General features: G+C 52.8%; 4 protein-coding genes across 4 annotated transcripts; 3 read left to right on the top strand and 1 right to left on the bottom strand.

Moving 5' to 3' along the window:
* The first annotated feature begins 3,969 nt into the window (after nt 1-3,969).
* HD553DRAFT_319061 (uncharacterized protein) lies at nt 3,970-6,673 on the top strand. The gene is made up of 8 exons (XM_046180961.1): nt 3,970-4,086; nt 4,155-4,219; nt 4,290-4,405; nt 4,471-4,536; nt 4,617-4,825; nt 4,893-5,970; nt 6,033-6,094; nt 6,159-6,673. Exons 1-8 carry the CDS (start codon nt 4,081-4,083, stop codon nt 6,456-6,458), a joined length of 1,902 nt encoding a protein of 633 aa, XP_046033178.1. The 5' UTR covers nt 3,970-4,080; the 3' UTR covers nt 6,459-6,673.
* Nucleotides 6,674-7,146: 473 nt separating this feature from the next.
* HD553DRAFT_319059 (putative Endothelin-converting enzyme 1) lies at nt 7,147-11,064 on the top strand. The gene is made up of 16 exons (XM_046180960.1): nt 7,147-7,226; nt 7,304-7,708; nt 7,774-7,982; nt 8,052-8,382; nt 8,443-8,475; nt 8,538-8,853; nt 8,923-8,944; nt 9,017-9,446; nt 9,510-9,589; nt 9,647-9,774; nt 9,842-9,905; nt 9,974-9,986; nt 10,054-10,374; nt 10,443-10,551; nt 10,616-10,790; nt 10,861-11,064. Exons 1-16 carry the CDS (start codon nt 7,196-7,198, stop codon nt 10,894-10,896), a joined length of 2,703 nt encoding a protein of 900 aa, XP_046033177.1. The 5' UTR covers nt 7,147-7,195; the 3' UTR covers nt 10,897-11,064.
* HD553DRAFT_319057 (putative sphinganine-1-phosphate aldolase) lies at nt 11,065-13,807 on the top strand. Its single transcript, XM_046180959.1, has 14 exons — nt 11,065-11,297; nt 11,368-11,613; nt 11,684-11,768; nt 11,837-11,882; nt 11,955-11,983; nt 12,047-12,137; nt 12,192-12,317; nt 12,380-12,612; nt 12,689-12,703; nt 12,763-12,837; nt 12,901-12,934; nt 12,998-13,051; nt 13,112-13,340; nt 13,405-13,807. Exons 1-14 carry the CDS (start codon nt 11,121-11,123, stop codon nt 13,594-13,596), a joined length of 1,632 nt encoding a protein of 543 aa, XP_046033176.1. The 5' UTR covers nt 11,065-11,120; the 3' UTR covers nt 13,597-13,807.
* Nucleotides 13,808-15,391: 1,584 nt separating this feature from the next.
* On the bottom strand, nt 15,392-17,483 carry HD553DRAFT_319051 (WD40-repeat-containing domain protein). The gene is made up of 5 exons (XM_046180958.1): nt 17,157-17,483; nt 16,962-17,075; nt 16,583-16,879; nt 16,196-16,506; nt 15,392-16,124 (listed from the first exon to the last, which is right to left on the bottom strand). Exons 1-5 carry the CDS (start codon nt 17,445-17,447, stop codon nt 15,524-15,526), a joined length of 1,614 nt encoding a protein of 537 aa, XP_046033175.1. The 5' UTR covers nt 17,448-17,483; the 3' UTR covers nt 15,392-15,523.
* Between the last annotated feature and the right edge of the window lie 26 nt (nt 17,484-17,509).

Raw genomic sequence — 17,509 nt, 5'->3', positions numbered from 1 at the left:
CGTATCAAACGACTCGGATTGAAAGAAAATACAAAACCCAAAAAACAAATTATAGACGAAGCGGAACCGCTTCAATCCTTCTTGGCTCGCTTCGGCGGGCGACCATCATTCTCTTCCTCTTCCTCGTCCTCGTCCGGATCCGCTTCCTTCTGCTTCCCCTTACCCTTCGGAGTCGACTTACCCCCCGACTTCTTCGAATCCTTCGGAGTCGACACGACTCCGGTCTTCCTCTTCTTGGGCGTGGGCGCCGGCAACGGGTTGATAACCCTCTTGAAGGCCGCGTCACCTTCCGCCGCGATCGCCTCCCGGACCTTGTCGAGGTCTTCCAAGGCCTTCGAGAGACCCTTTTTGATGCCCTCATCCTCGAGCAGGTCGGCGTAGATCTGAATACGATCTCTGGCCGATTGCTGCCAAATTCGGTTGCGTTAAAACAGATTCGGTTCGTTGAAACAAATTCGACTCACTACCTGCGCTTCCCATCGAGCTCGAGGAAGCAGACTACTCGTCGCCGGAGGAGTAGTCGGTTGTGCTGCATTCGCAGCAGCCGCGGTGTCGGGGCTGGGGACTCGGCCGGGAGGTTCCGGAATCGGCTGTCCGGCAAGCGAACACTTGTTTCGCCGACCAGTGCACTCCGCACAACCCTTCAAGGTCCCAGACCTTTTGGAGATACATCCCCAACTCAACCCCTCGTCCCCGAGGCCCTCGCAGTCCTCGCACTTAGGGTCGTTCACAATACCCTCCTTGGCTTGGGCGCGAGCTAGGCGACGTGATTGCAACTACCAAAACGAACAAGATTTAGCCGAATCCGCTTAAACGCAAGCGAAACGAGCTTACCACCGTCCTCCTGGTCTTCACTTCGCTGGCCGTCCCAACTCGAGTCGAGAAAGGAGGCTCGCCGGGCCTCGCCTCGTGATCGATGATCTCTTGGTCGGTAGCGTTGACGATACCAGCGTGGGCTACAAAGCGGATTAGCTCGAAGCAAACGATTTCGCTTAAACAATACGAATATTACTCACTATCCCACCACTCGGGCTCAGGGGTCGACGCCAACTCGTCTCCCTCAGTGCCGACCGTGCCGATGTTGATCACGCTCTCATCCCCAATGTCGATGATCGAGTCGGCCCCCTCGCTTTCGGCTAAAATCAAGCAAATCTGGTTCAGCGAAACGAGTTCGACCGACGGGTACCGAGTACGAACCAGCAAATTCAGGAGTCCCGAACGCTCTTTGATAGCGACTCTCGATCTGCCGTTCGTACGCTGACCCTGGAGACGCGTCGGGCGACTCACCCGGTACACCGCTGTCGTGGTAGTCCGAATCTTCATCCTCGGACGTCACCACCTTCTTCTTCTTCTTCTTCTTCTCCGACAGGTCGTCAAAGAAGTTGGCAGGCGCTGCACCCGTTCGCCGAGTCGGCTGTACGCCCTCGAAGTCGATGGGCCGAGCTGGAACGCGATTATCCAAATTAGCTTCGTCGAACCGGATCCGGTAGAAACCAAACAAAAACGCTTACCGGGTTCCGGGCTCACCGACCGTTGGCGCACGAGAGCACCCCCCAAATCGATGTTCTCGACATCGACCCTCGCACCCGCCGATGCGGCTCCTCTCCCTCGACTCGACCTCGCGCTGTGTCGGCCTTGTCGACTCCGCTGAATCGACCTCCCTCGAGGAGTCCTGGGCGGCGACACGACAGCTACAATCAAGCAAGAATAGACATAGTATCAGGTTACGAATTATCGATTCAGAATCCAAGCAGATTCGCTTTACTCACCCGCACTCGGCCCCGCAACCGGTTCCTCGTCGACCGAGTCTAAAGGTTGCCCGGTCATGGCAACATCCTCGCCCGATACCGGGCGTCCAGTTGGCCTACGAGCTGTCCCGTAAAGCCCTTCCCGACGAGCCGGTTCACCACCTGCGAAGAACCCAACAGGTTCAGCGAAACGAAACCGCCTTTCGGAACCGAATCTGCTTGCCTTCCAACCCCGATCGGGTCACCGACAGCCCCCTTATATTCGAAGCCAGGTTCTGGTCGACCTCGTCCGTGTCGTCCATATTGCGGAGTTCTTCGAAATCAAAAATTCCTCCGGAAAAGACCTGGTTGACTTCTATACACAAAGCGGAATTGGATCAGTTTACGCAAAGGAACCGAATCGACTCGAATCGCACGAACGAGAAGCCGAGTCTCCTGGAGTTACGGTCGAGGCTCGAGAAAGAGTCGAGCGTTCTTCAATCTTAGGAGATACGTCAGGAGACGGCATCGTTGAGTATCTTCGAGAAAGGAAGTGCACAATTCGCTTCAATCGAAACGGATCCGGCTTATACCCCCCACTCGACGCGAGTCGATGGGCCTTAGCGAAATGGAAAATTCGGTCGCCATCAAATCAAAACAAACGCGTCGTAGACAATCATCAAACAAATTGATGCGATCAATACTTGAAACACGATGGCTCGGGGCGCGCCATTCCGGAGGGGGATATACTGTTACGGGATCATCACGTGAGTCGACTACCGACACACAGGCTCGATCTACGGACATCAGCATACACCTAAGTCCGGCTCGACGAGGCGAATCCGATTCCCTCGGAGCAGATTCGGTCGCCCCTACCATTCGCCTTCACCATTCACCGAAACAACAAACCTTCCCGACACATATCACAAACAGGTACGGGGACCTCGAGGTACACGACACTCTACTCAGGACCTCGACAACCTTACTCGACGTACCTAGGGACAAATGAGAACTCAAACTCGCCTCCTCTACCGAATCCGGCTGCTCTCGACAGGATTCGTCTGTTCGCCATCTCGTTCTTCCAGTTTCGCCATCTCTCGCCATTCTTTTCTCTTGGGTCTTTTCAGTGTTCGCCAGCCTCGTCTCCGTACTCGTCTCCGTATAAATAGCTAGAGGAACTTGACCGAATTCGATAGAGGACGCTCTGTAATAGTTAGAGGTCAAGTTCCGATATCACATTCAATACACGCCTATCTGACTTGTTACAACATCTTCAAGACGTGTTGCGGAGAGGTTACAACTCAAGGACGTCGCTAAGTATCTACGCTTCATCGTTTCACCTTAGAACGAATCCTGTACCTCACACCGAGTGATCACTTCCTTATCCATACATCTCTGGATTCGTACCCCTTATCCGAATCCGCTTCATATAAGCGAACTTGCGACATTCTCCCGACTACCTGCGATCTACCTATAAGCACCCTACGCCTTACGACTTAGGACCTATCGCCCATTAGCGACTTCCGCCGTAACATTATAGCTCAGGCACCATCAGCAAAGCCAAAGGTGCGTTAGTCGCATCCAAAGAGTCGCATTTTGGTGATTGATGGGTTATTCTTATATATAGGATGTAATCGACAGGATGAGAGAGGGGTACCTTGCGACAACTGTTTGAAGTGGTAAGCTGCTTACTGTAAGCATGATGCCTTGCCCAGTCTTCACAGGCAAACCTGACGGCTGTTGGACAGAGGATCATTGTGCAATGCCTGCCGTCAAGTCGCTGGCTCTTCCCTGTCGAGGATTGAAGAGGTCATCCTTCTACACTGCGACAACATGCGCCGACGAATCTTGGAAAACGCGATGGTTCTGAAGCTAGTGCAGTTGGCTGGCTGGTATTCTCACTCGCTACCTACATCTTGGGATCTACAATTGTAGCCCAAATCGTATGTCAATGAGTCTGAACAAAAGTGGAAATTTCAGGCAGCCATGTATGAAGCTCCTCGCTCCTGATCAAGTAATCGCTTTCGCGGATCTCATCGAGTAATGCTGCCTTTGCTTGCTTGATGGTCATCGGTTCTCCTGCACGTCCAAAGCCTCCCTCCCCGCTAGCGGCCAGAGACCTGCTGTGCCGCGCGCGAGAAGGATCAGGTCAAAAAGTAGCCGAGGGATGCGGCCAGCCTTGAAGGTTCTGCATGTTTTGTTTGTCAACTATTCAACTATATACTATACGGGTAGATAGATGCTCTAGGCTCATTGGTAGTACCCTTCGCTGAAGATTGAATCGAAAGAAAGTCGAGCCTATAGGAACCATACCGATAATCGTTCCTCTGGAACAACAGCGAATCCGTTCGCCATGTTCGTGAGTACCGAACACGGGCAGCAATTTCGCGAGTACGGTCGACTAACCGACATGGGGACCGTGTTTAGGCCACTCTCTGTCCGAACTGCATGGGCGATAAGATCAAGGAGGATGCCGTACAGGGAAAGAGCTAGTAAGTAGATCGACAAGAGTGCTTTGTCGCTTCATGGTCCTAGCTGAATATCATCCTCTTCGTCGCTCAGTTGTTTGAGCTGTGGTACGGTGCTGAATGAGATGGTGTTGACGGAAGAGGTCGGTTTTCAAGAGACTTCCTCTGGAGCAGTAGTTGCGGATGGAACGAGGTTATCGGCAGGAGCTAGTAAGTCGCCTCTGTATTTTCAGCATGATGACAGTGTCTAAGCAGTCACGATCTCCTCGCATTAGTGGGCGTATCGTTCGGCAAACAGGGTCGATACGGTGGGACATCTCAGGAGTTCACCGAAGCTGCCGGTAAGTTCTCATTGGTATGCAGCCAATCTTTTGTCTCTGTATAATGGTGGTAGCTAAGCTAAGACCGCGGGTCGTCACAGGGAGAAGAAAGTGTGTAGATCTTGCTTCGAAGATGGCGTTGGGTCCGGGTGTTGGAGAAGAAGCCGGTCGTATATGGTTTCTGGCCTATCAAGCAAGGTTCACTCGGGGTAGACGAGGAGACCTGGTCGTCGCTGCTTGTCTTTACGTGGCTTGTCGGACGAAGAAGTATCCTTACCAGCTGATCGATTTCTCATCGGCACTGAGCAATGTAAGCTAGATCGCTCGTAAGGATGTCTAACGGGACACCGCTGACCCTGTCTTCCTGGATCTTTCAGGTCAACGTCTTCGAACTCGGTGGCGTCTATCTCAAACTCCTCAAAGCGGTCCCCATCAAAGACCCGCTTCCCCTTGACCCATCGATCTATATCCACCGATTTGCTTCGATGTTGGAATTTGGCGAGGACACCGAAAAGGTCAAGAATGACGCTACGAGCCTCGTCAGTGGATTCAAGAGGGATTGGATGGTCGAAGGTCGACGCCCTTCAGGTATCTGCGGAGCTGCGTTAATCTTGGCAGCGAGGATGAACAACTACAGGCGATCGGTCGCAGAAATCGTACAGGTCGTCAAGATCGCCGATTCGACCTTGAAGAAACGATTGGAAGAGTTTCAACAGACGCCCGCCGGTCAGATGTCGGTCACCGAGATCCGTCATAGGTGGGTACTGGACAAAGAAGGTACCATGGCGTTCCCTTCGTCGGCCGCACCTCCTATCTTCAACAAGCACAGGCGGGTCGAAGCGCTGCAGGCGGAAGCGTCAGCTAGGGCAGCTCGGAGAGCGAGTTCGGAGCGTGGATCGAGCGCAGGCGAGGATAGTGACGAGGATGACGATGACGAGTCTGGCTCGCGTAAAAGGAAGAGAAAGCTCAACAAAGGCAAAGAGGTCAAGCGAGTCAAACGGGACAGGGAGAACAGCGCTACGCCAAGTTCTCGGGGCGGAACACCTCGGGGAGAGTCTCCGGCAGGACAGAGAAACTCGCGAGCAGGTCCAGGGCCGACCACCCTAGCGAACGCGATGGAGTCGGCTAGATCGGTCGAGCAGGAAGAAAGAGACGATGTTGAAGGAGACGAAGACGATTTACTCAACAATCCGATCGCGGACCAAATCGTCGGGGATGAATTGACTGATGCGTTGGCGGACGATGATGTCGCTGAAGCGTTGATGAAGATCGAGCATACCAAGGAGGAAGAGCTGAACCACATCCAGGAGGATATCGCCCGTCGACCTGACGATGACCCTCTGAAGGGTTTGGACGAGGACGAGCTCGACGATTATATCTGCGATCCGATTGAAGCCAAGATCAAGATGCATACCTGGATCGATACTAACATGGACTATCTCATCAAATTGCAAGGTGAGCTAGGGTCGAATACATACATCGATTTCGGCCACAAGCTGATTGAAATGACTCGATAGCGAAACTACGAAAGAACAAGCTGGATGAACTACGTGACGAAGCTGAGGCTGAACACAAGAAGGTGATTCTCCTCCCAAACATCTGTTAGGCCTCGCACAAAAGCTGACAAGATCTGCTACCTTCAGCCGCGCATGCGTCGAGGTCCCGTCGGGCCTGCCGAAAGCGCCGCCGAGTCGGCCAAGGGTCTCATCGAACGTAGACAGTACAGTCGAAACGTCAACTACGGGGCTCTGGAAAGGCTTTTCGAGTCCAACCCCGATGACGAGCGTGATTCGCGGGATGGTACGCCTCTTCATGGGGTAGATGAGAAGACGGACGAAAAGGGAGAAAACGATCAAGAGCATGATGGTGAATCTGATGAATTGATGACCCGGATAGCAGAGTGCTTACGAATGCTTTGCTTACTCAGACGAAGAGAAAGGTGAAGATAATGGTAATGACAAGGCGGACGATTACGATGAGGAAGACGAAGAACCTTCTTACCGACATCAATCTCACGCCGATCACGAGCAGTGGGATTGAATGATGGATGGGATTACGTGTATCGGGCTGTGTGTATTCTGCATATCTTACGAATGAGTTGTATCTATTGGTACAGAGACTGAGATAGAATAGCCAGATCTATAGTTATGCGTGCGCTTGACCTCACTTCCACACTGAACGGACCATCCACATGAGGGCGCTATCGGTTACGAAGCTGTTGTAGGCCTTATGTCGATTCTGTTTGTGTTCGCCATGCAATAGTGCCGTGATATAGCGTCTTCTGAAAAGGCCGTTGACGTAGACTTGGTGCTGCTGAGCCTGGCCCCGGGAAGATTTGGCTTGTTCCTGAGCAAGCTTTGCTTGTTCCCAAACAGCCTTGGCTTGCTCTTCCAGCTCAGCAGCTTTTCTATTGCAATCCACCTTCGCTTTCTCCATCTCAATCGCTCTCGCCCGCTTTTGGATACAGAAACTTGTATGACCTGACGGGTCTCTCAACCAAGGCGACGCGCATCTGAAACACCACCAGCGAGCAGAGGTCGTCGATCGGCCATGTCCGCGACGCATGCGCATGATCTCTCGATGTCATCTTGATCCTTTGATCGATCGTTTGACATAGAGCTCAGATCTCAACACCTGGAAAGCACTCGAGTCTGCTCGATACATCTTGAAGCTTACCATCATGTCGACCGCCAGAGCGTCGACTGACGAGGGTAAGCATGTCGAACTGGCGTCAGCGACCTGCGAATGAGATGACTTATCACGCACGTCATTCTCATTCGTCTCACAGAGACGGCGCCTCTCCTCGACCCCACTACTGATGCACAACCCGCAGACGAAACCACTTATGCCGGAAGAGCAAGGACTCTGACCACCATAGAGAAGATCCTCGCGGTTGCTGCTCTTCTTTTCCTCCTGCTCGCCGCTACATTCATTGGACTGTTCGCGGGCACCGCTAATCAGCTGAAGAAAGCTCGTCATCAGCCGGCGGCGACCCATACCCACACCGTTCCCGGATCTCATGCCACTACTACTGTAACTGCTACCAAAACTATCGGAGGGCCGACTCCTACCGGAAAGCCGGGACATCAAAATGAGACTTGCCTGAGCCGAGAGTGCATCTTGCTCGCGAGCGAAATCCTGCAGAACATCGACGATACGGTTGATCCGTGCGAAGACTTCTATTCGTTCGCCAGTGAGTTCATTGAATAGGACGTCGAAGAGATCTCGCTGATCTGTTTCATATCCGCCTCGCTTCAGACGGAGGATGGTTGAAGAGCCACTCCATCCCCTCTGACCGAGGCAGCTATGGATCGTTCAACGTCTTGCAGGACGAGAACAGAAAGGTCATTCTCGAAGTTCTCGAGGGACAGGACGAGAAGCCCAGCAAAGATGACACTCCCGCTGAAGCTGCTGAGAAGGCAAACTTGCTCAAGCTGAGGACTGGTTACCGGACTTGTATGGACGAGGTACGTGGGCCTGTTGAAAGAAGGGAAGACCACTGCAATTTTGCTGAATAAATGTGCCACACATCATAGCGTGCCATAAACAAGAAGGGTATCGAGCCAATCATGCCTCTTATCAACGACATCACCGATATCCTGGGACCTTTCTTGGTTTCCGACCTCGCTGCCGACGAAACTTCCGAGGATTGGGAAGGAACCTATACCGAGTCGTACCAAGTTCCTGAACACCTGAAAGTGGAAGCATCTGGCGGCTTGCTCGGGAAGACCATTTCCAAGACTGTCGCTTCGGCCAAAACTCTGGAGCAGAGGAGCTTGCAAAACGTACTCGGACAGGAGGTCGCATCTACGTCTACCAAGAGGAAAGACGCTCTGACCCAGGCCTTGGCTTACAGCCACTCTCGAGGTGGGTCCAGGGTGATCGTATGATCTCTGATACTGTACTAATCTTCGATTGTTCTTACAGGCGTGGGGGCGTTGATCAACTTCAACATCGAAGGTGAGCATTCATCGTCATTGCGGCCGTGAAATAGTATTGATATTGGCATTCGGATCAAAAAGGTGATGCGGGCGGCGAGGACCCTCAGATCCAGGAGCTCTCTGTCTACCAGGCCGGAGGAGGTCTCCCTTCCAAGGCATATTACGAAGAAAAACCCATCGTCGATCTCTACACTTCGGTCGTCACGGACGTTCTCCTCGCTTTGGCTCATCCCAAAGCAGGTAAAAAGGCCGAGTCCGACTTGTGGGGATTCCCTTGGCCCAGACCCGCTCCGAAGGAACCCGAGCACGACGTCAAGAGCCAAAAGAAACTGGTGAAAGCTTTGGCTAAGCGTGTGGTCAAGTTTGAGCGGTCATTGATCCGAGCGGGAGCCGATCCGTGAGCCTGCATTTGTTGGTCGTTCGCTGGTCGAGGGCAATCTGATGACATCTCTCGGTGATACGTCAGCGAGGACTTGTTCAATCCTCAGGTAAGGAGTCGTATAGAAGAAGGGGGACTATTATCCCTCCATCGATGGCTAACTCTGGCTACGCCGAAACAGGTTGCCTATAACCCTTACGATTTCCGCAACCTTTCCCAGCAATTGGATTTCATGTCACTCTCTACCTACGTGTCGACCTTTGCCCCTAGGAACTTCCCGACCAAGATCATCGTCACATCCCCGCCTTACATCAAGTCGGTCCATAAGATCTTGGCCGACACTCCCGATCACGTGCTTTCCGCCTACTTCGTCACCCGAATGGGATTGAGCTATTCGAAATTCCTCGGACCTGCTACACCCATCCGAAAGGCTACCAGAAGGCTCCAGGTCGCGCTCCAAGGGCTAAAGAAGGGAGTCCCAGAGGACAGGCAGCAGTTCTGTCAAGCCTATGCCGACGAACTTGACGGTCTGGGTCTACTCGGAGGCAAGGAATTCGTCGACCGCACTTTTGCTGGGGACAGTAAAGCCAAAGCGGAATCTGTCATCTACAGTATGTATCGGGGCTGGCGTGAACTCGAATTATGCAGGTGGTTGATTTCTCGTGCTCTCATAGACATCATTGATGCTTTCAAGGCTCGTTTGCCTCATGTGCCTTGGATGGATGCGGAGAGCGCCAAGGCTGCTGCCAAGAAGGTAATTTGAGTCTGCTCTTGCGAATTAAGGACTGCGGCTCAACTTTCTTCGATGCAGGCCGACTCGCTTTACGTCAAGATCGGATACCCTACCACACCCAATACGACTGATGCGCAAGCGCTCCATTTGTACTACTCCAGGCTACAGATCGACGACGACTTTTTCGCCAACGGTTTGAGGCAGAGGTGAGCTCTTCGGCTCAACAGATCAACCAGGTTACCCATCGAATCTAGCTCATACCATCTCATATAGATTGTTATCCGAGACTCGGGACTGGATGAAGTTGGGACGGGCCCGGGACAGAGGAGAATGGGAGGTCAGTTGTTTTCGCGTCTTTATACCGTTGTGTTGATATTGATGCTCGCGGTAACCTATCTGCGATAGATGCAACCTCAGCGTAAGTAACACTCGAAGCTCCCTCTGAGCGTTGACGACCGTCACTGAATTCCACTACAACTCCGCAGTCGTCAATGCCTATTACAGTCCTCCTGATGGAGAGATCGTCTTCCCAGCTGGCATCTTGAGAAGCCCTTTCTTCTCATCCACTTGGCCTTTGCACTTGCAATACGGTGCATTTGGCTCTGTCGCAGCTCACGAGCTCTCACACGCGTTCGACAACACTGGAGCGCAATACGATGAGAGGGGTCGTCTTCGGGACTGGTGGAGCAACGAGACAGTCTCACGCTTCAAGGAGAAGGCCGAGTGTGTCGCCCGCCAGTATTCGAAATACTCGATCACTGGTCCCGATGGCAAGCCCGTCTACATCAACGGCAACCTCACGAACGGTACGTGCGGGAGATGGTGACGTGAAGGAGTACCAGCTAATCATACCGTCGACGCTGTGTTGTCACAGGTGAAGACCTCGGAGACTCGGGGATCGTCTTCGCCTACAATGCATGGAAAGAAGCGGCCAAGGCTGAGCACCATTCTCATGGACGTCTGCCTGGACTCAACTTTACCGAGTGCGTCTCAACTTGCTCCAGGCTCCGAGGCCATCCGCTGACCGGGCCCGCTTTGTGCATTTAGTGACCAGCTATTCTTCCTGGCATCTGCCAGGGTGTGGGCACAGCTCATCAAGCCCGAGTCGGCATTGGTTCGCCTTAGAACTGACCCTCACAGCCCGAATTTCTGGCGCAGCAATGGGCAAGTCAGCGGCTTCCCTCGCTTCGCTGAGGCATTCCACTGCAAGGCTGGCTCGAAGGCAAGTCAAGAGGGATTCTTCATTCCTAGCTGTGCCCAAACTTATTTCTAGCATTTCTCGTACCCTTCAGATGGCGCCGAAGCACAGGTGCGACGTTTGGGGGTGATCGGGGTGAGCGATACGGCGATCGGGCCCGTAACTACCTCCGGAAGCATTCGGAGTATGATTTGCTTCCGTCGCCTCCGCGGCCGAGACACATGTGACAGGATCGACGTCGTACCACTGCGAGCTACTTTTACTTGTAACTTTGATATACTACTACTATCACTCTGCAAAGGAGATCGCCCTCGATTTGAAACTGAGGAGATAGATATCATTTCGAAGCACATCATGTCTTATCTTGCTACACCGTCACGAAAGTCGCGAGTACGGACGCTCACGAGCAAGCTCGCCCATTCGGTCTTGATCTACATACTCTACAGGCATGTCGTCTTGGCCATGTATAGACACATGCGAGCAAGAGGAGTCGGAGGTTCTCTGCACGAGGTGTATGACTATGGTAGACAGGTTAGCTCAGGCGCTTTTTACTCTCCTGGGCTCAAGTTCGCTGACAATGAGGCTCGTTACGCCATCTTAGCTCGTCGTCGGGCTCTTGCTCCGGCTACCTTCCTCCAAACTCAAGATCTCCACCGAATTGGGTCAAGCGAGGCGAGGAGTAGAGGACAAGCTCGTACCACACGTGTTACCCGCAGGATCGGAATATCATAACGCTCTGCCAAAGGAAGGCAAGACGCCCGAATGGCTCAAGGAGGAGATGCATAGGCTACTTTCGATGGAGAAGGGAGACGTCAAGGAAGGCCGTGTCAGTGGTGCTGTCTACCATGTAAGCAGTAGATCGGTCTCACCGTAGCGATCTTGGAGTTCAACGGCTGATCGATACGTGCCGAGAATAGGGAGGGGCCGATCTCAACAAGGTCATCATGGATGCCACATCGAGCTTCGTCGTTTCCAACCCATTACATCCAGACGTCTTTCCCGGTATGTGACCTTTTCTTCCCGGACTGCATACAGCCGCTAATCTGCTGAACTCTACGCTCTCAATACAGGTGTCCGCAAAATGGAGGCGGAGATCGTGAAGATGTGTTTGACTCTGTGAGTGGTGTTGTGTAAACCAGCCAGGAAGTGGTGCTGAACCTTCCGCTCGACTGTCGCACGACTGTCTAGCTTCGGAAACCCTAACGGAGCGGGTACCAGTGAGTTAGAGGAAGTCTCGCCAAGCTCGGGGAATCTGACTGACATCGTTCCAATTCGCGTAGCGACTTCTGGCGGTACCGAATCTATCTTGATGTCGGTCAAGACCCATCGCGATTGGGCGCGAAAGACGAAGGGGATCACTAACCCAGAGATGTGAGTTGAATCTTTGAACCTAATCCAAAACATAAGCTCATTTCCTCCATACAGAGTGGTTCCCGCTTCGGCACACGCTGCTTTCTGGAAGGCAGCCGACTACTTCAAGATCAAGATACACGTCATCCCAGTAAACGAAAAGTCTAGGAAAGCGGATGTCGCCAGGATGCGTCGAGCCATGTGAGCAGGCCAAAATAGTCATCGCCCTGCACGTCAGACTGATCGACAGCTCTTCGTTCCAGAAACCCCAACACTATCATGCTCGTCGGTTCCGCTCCCAACTTCCCCGATGGCGCGGTCGACCCCATCTTTGACCTCGGTCAGCTGGCCAAGAAGTACAAGATCGGGCTCCACGTCGATTGTTGTCTCGGAAGCTTCTTGATGCCATTCTTGAAGAGGCAGGATAGAAATTTGCCCAACTTTGATTTCTCCGTTGACGGTGTTACTGCGATCAGCTGTGACATACACAAGTATGGTGCGTGGTACCTGATCAACGTCGTCACCGGACAGTGATTCATGCTGACCCGAACTTCATATTGCTATCCATGCAGGTTTCTGTCCGAAGGGTGAGTGGTCGATCTCTCAGCTGCATACATCTCGATCGGCTAATCCTTCAATGCATTAGGATCGTCGGTGATCATGTATCGAGACCGCGAACTCCGAAAGTATCAGTATTACATCCAACCTGACTGGTCTGGAGGTGAGTGTCCGAGCGCTTTCTTTGGAAGCATGCATTCGCTGACTTTGAGTCGCTGCGACATAGGTGTTTATGCTTCGCCGTCGATGGCAGGATCCAGGTAAGACGAATTTTCGGCATTTTGAGGTAGATCCCGACTGAAAGTGGCGACTCGTCCTTACAGGCCCGGTTCAATCATCGCTGGAGCTTATGCCGTGATGATGCACATGGGAGAGGAGTAAGCATCCCAAAAAACGTTGCTTCTGTTGTAGTTTTGAGTCTCACTGTGTGTCTACAGTGGTTATGCTCGAACGTGCGAGCAGATTGTCGGTGCAGCTCGCAAGCTCAAGAAGGCGATTCAGCAAGACTTCCAGGACGATCTCTATATTTTGGGCGACCCTCTCGTTTCGGTCATCGCATTCAGCTCAAACACGCTGAACATTTATGTTGTTGGTGACCTGATGAGCAAGCGCGGCTGGCATTTGAACGCGTTGGCCAACCCTTCAGCTTTACATCTGGCTGTAACTGTGAGTTGGGACTTGGCGTGCGTCGCGCTGGATGAATCAAGCTGATCTAAGTTTGTCGTTTCAGTTGCTATCTGTGAGCGCCATCGACAAGCTGCTGCAGGACCTGCGCGAGGTGATCGACGAGGTCAAGAGCAACCCGCCAGACAAGGATGGCGACCTCGTCGCGCTTTACGGTCTGGGTCAGACCAGTGTTGGCAAGCCGGTCGTGCCTTTGCTCGCAGAGATGTTTATCGACACGCTATACATGACAAGGTAGTTCTTTGCGATATGACTAGGTACTCACTCCGCGCGTGAACAGGATAGGTATTGCTGTACTTGTAATGCAGGATTCATTCACTTACAAGTCGTCTGCTCCGCTCAAATGCCTCCTTATAACTACCGACTGAGGGTTCTGTACAATTAGGCACCCCTTAATGCAGCATTCTTCTTCAAATATGATGATAGTCGAGAAGAGATCGAGTACAAGAATTATATGAAGATTACGTGGCGCTCTGCCGCCCGATCGCTGCCGTCATCCTCGTCCTTGTCTTCGTCCGCCTCTTCCTCTTCCTTCTCTTCCTCCTCTTCCTCCACTTCTGCATATTGATCCTCCTCCTTGTCATCGTCATCATTGTCTTCAAACTCTTCCTGATCCCCCACGACAAAGTCGTCCTCGTCGTTGCCGTCCTCTGCTAGGTCGTAGTAGTCGACCCATTCATCCGAGGTGACCCCATGCTTCTGCCACCAGCCGGTAAATTTGGTACTGTTGGCGGCATGCAGAGTTGAGATCGACTTCAACCATACCGAAAGTTTACCCGCTCGCTCTTGCAGATCTGCCTTGGGAAGACGCAAGACAAATAGGTGTCTGATCGCGCCCATCAAGAAATCGATTGGATCTCGGCAAGTTGCAGGCTCTGGCTGAGCGCAGGCGGGACGCCAGCTTGCGACACCAATGCTCAGCAAAGAATTTCACTCACTCCAACAGCAACTTGCTGTATTGATTTTGGTTTCTTACATTGGTGAGTGTCGAGGTTGGGCGCTAGGATCGGGCGGCTGATCAATCGATATATGCTGTCTGCACGGGAATCAGTTGGAGTTGAACTGGTGTATGGAGTCAATATTCACGGAGTTCTCACCCTCATTTAAGTCCGCATCAAGATGCGATCACAGGATGATTGTCGGAAACCTGCCGGATGGTACGGTAGCCGGCGATTGAAATCGGGCTGGGAGCGTCAAGGACGAGAGGAACGCAAGCGTCAAGAGAACCGGAAGCAGGAGAGCGGGTAGGGAGAGAGAAAGAGCCAAGAAAGATGAGAGAGTCAGGGGGAGACAAAAATCTGAGCAATTGAAGAGGATGGCAACAAGGTGCGTAAAGCCGACGAAGAGCAAAGGAAGCATGTGCTTTAGTTGAATTGGTTGCAAATTGTAGTAGGATATGTTTTGTCAAGATTGATTGATTTGAGACAAGTGACCACCAATTTGTTGAGCGCTCATGTTCAGAAAGATGTTGCTTGAGCAATTCGACAGCAATAGCTTGGTCCTTGAACTTCTCGTCGACAGTGATAGCCTGGTCCTTGACCTTTTTGTCGACAGCGGTAGCCTGATCCTTGAACTTCTTGTCGTGTTGGGTGATTTTTTTGTCGCGTTGGGCAAGCTTATCCCCGTGCGCATTGATGACTTCATATTATGGGCAGCATAATTCTCCTCTGCCTTCGTCATCTGATCCTTCAGTATGATGACCTCTCTTGTAGGATAGGCCGGCCCCATATTGTGGGAATATATGTACGTTCTTGTTAGGCAAGGGGGTCATCCCTCCAGCTATCACAGGAATCGAGTCGGAACCTACGCTCGCCAGGTGACTCAAAAATCTTTGCTGTGAAACGCAGCGAGAACGGTGGAGCGGGACCCTCACAGGATCAGCTCAGGGAGGTTTACTCAGTCGAAACAAGACGTACAGGATCCTGAACAGAATGTCAGACTACAGATGTGTCCCGAAGTTGTGGGACAAGGTCTTTCTGAAAGTAGCCAAGACTGCAGAGCAGGCTACCTTTTTTTGACAGACGCACCAAAATGCTAGGCCACAGGCGACTATTGTTTATGTTGCTGGACGACATGCTCGTGCCAGCTGGCCACGAGAGCCCATGGGATACGACGGACCATCGGTCGATACTGCTATAAAACACGTGTACACATGTAATGGCCAACTACTCCATCTCGACGTCGCCCCCCTTCGGTCCCGCCGACTCGACGTCAAATGACCGCTTGACGACGCCCTTCCACATCTCGTCGTTGATCTCCTTGGCCCGTTTCAACTGCGCCTGAAGTTTGACCACCTCGGCTTGTAGATCATCGATCTTGCCTTGTTGTTCCTCCCCGTTACCCGTCCCTTGCGCCCCGTTTGACCCGGTCGGCCGTGTCCAAGCGTATTCCTCCGAAGCGTCGTCGTCGTCGATATCAAACTCGTCGAGCACGTCGAATTGGCTCTTTTGGCCCAACAAGATCCCGACCTCTTGCTCGTCTCGTTCCTTTTTGCCCACCCTCATCCGTTCGAAAGGTTTCACCTCAATGACGGGCCATCCTTCCTCCTTGGTCCCCATCTCGGCGTAGTTTCCTAATGATAGATGACCGACGAGGTCGGGTGGGCGGGAGATGATGCTGAGGTGGGTGATGGCGGATCCGGCATGAGTGTTGATGGTTCGAAGGTGTTGATGCGATGGAAGGGCGTGGACATGGATCTGTCCACTCGCTGTACCTGATACGAGTTGCGCTTGTGTTGACGAGAGGGCGAGGGTCGTGATGGGTACGCTAAGGTCGCAACGAGCAGCATCCTGTCAGTAATGGACTTCAAACAAACTAGGTGTTGCACAGAAATTCACCCTAATGATATTGACCCCTTGCCCTTCTCCCTCGCTTCACCATCGACCACCAAGATCTCTTCGCCACCCACCCCACCCCCACCCACGGCGACGCTTGCATCCGCAACGGCCTGATTACCATAGACCGCCTCGTCCTCTTCTCTCCTTCCGATCTCTCTTCTCCGACGGTACAGCCTGACGTGGTGGATGTCGCCTGTCTGGGTGCCGATGTGGAAAGAACGTTCGAGCGGATCGATAGTGAGCGCTGTGGGGAATTGCGATGGAGGTAGTTTGAAGGTCGTTAACAGCGTCGGGGGATTGTGGGCCCAGATCTGTGGGATAAGGAAACAGCGTCGACGATCAGTAAACAAGATCTTGAGCGCTCGTGTTGATGAGCTCTCGACGCACCTTGACGGTCCCATCCATACTACCCGTCCATACTCTCCCCTCCACACCGGCCGGTCCACCACCCTTCCCTACACCGACGCAAACCACGGCCAGACTATGCCCCTCGAGCGCTCCCCACGGTTCAGGCAGGGCGTTCATCAACCTGGGGTCGTTGTCCACTAGCCGGGTCACGCTCCAGACGAACGTCGACGAGTCTTCGGAGGACGAGATGAGGAGTTGGGAGGTTGGGGAGAAGGTTAGGGTGAGGATGGATCGGTAGTGGGCATCGAAGGAGGAGAGGAGGAGGCCGGATGCGATCTGTCCAGGCAACAAGGACAAGAAGTTATGAGTTTCGGGGATTGAGAGCTAGCACGTTTAAAGGAAGATGTGGCGGACTGACCTCCCAAAGATAAAGATGACCCGTCGAACTACCTCCTGCTGCCCACAGGCCGTTTGGCGAGACGGTAAAGCACGAGAGCTTCTCCGGCAAGTGAATTCGTGATTGAATTTGGTCCTATATACAGCAAAAACAGGGAGACTCGCATCGGTGACGTTGCAAGACATCACTCTCGAGCGACTTTGTGCACGAACTCACCTTCTGCCATGCCCAGAAACACAACAACGCCTTGTTCTCCTGACTGACGAACACGCCTCCACCCTGACCCTGGCGACTCGGCACAACGCCGACATTGTTCGAGAGACAATTTGACGGTTTGAACGAGTGGATCTGGGTGCTAGATTGAAGGTCGTGCAGGGTGATCGAGGAGGGCGAGTTGGTCTGCGTGTTTGTCGAGGTCGAGGTGGTGGGTTTGCTCGATGCGCTCGGCTGGAACGGGTAGGGCGAGAGGGAAGAGGTGGAGAGGATGACCTCTTGCGGGGCGGACATGGTCAGCGTTGGTCGTCAGTTGAGGAGATGCTGTCGGTATCGTAGATTGAAGTGGAAGTGTA

This window comes from Filobasidium floriforme (genome assembly GCF_021052385.1).
Source record: "Filobasidium floriforme strain CBS 6241 chromosome Unknown HD553scaffold_26, whole genome shotgun sequence".
Classification (NCBI taxonomy): Eukaryota; Fungi; Basidiomycota; class Tremellomycetes; order Filobasidiales; family Filobasidiaceae; genus Filobasidium; species Filobasidium floriforme.
This window is presented reverse-complemented; position numbering and strand designations above follow the sequence as displayed.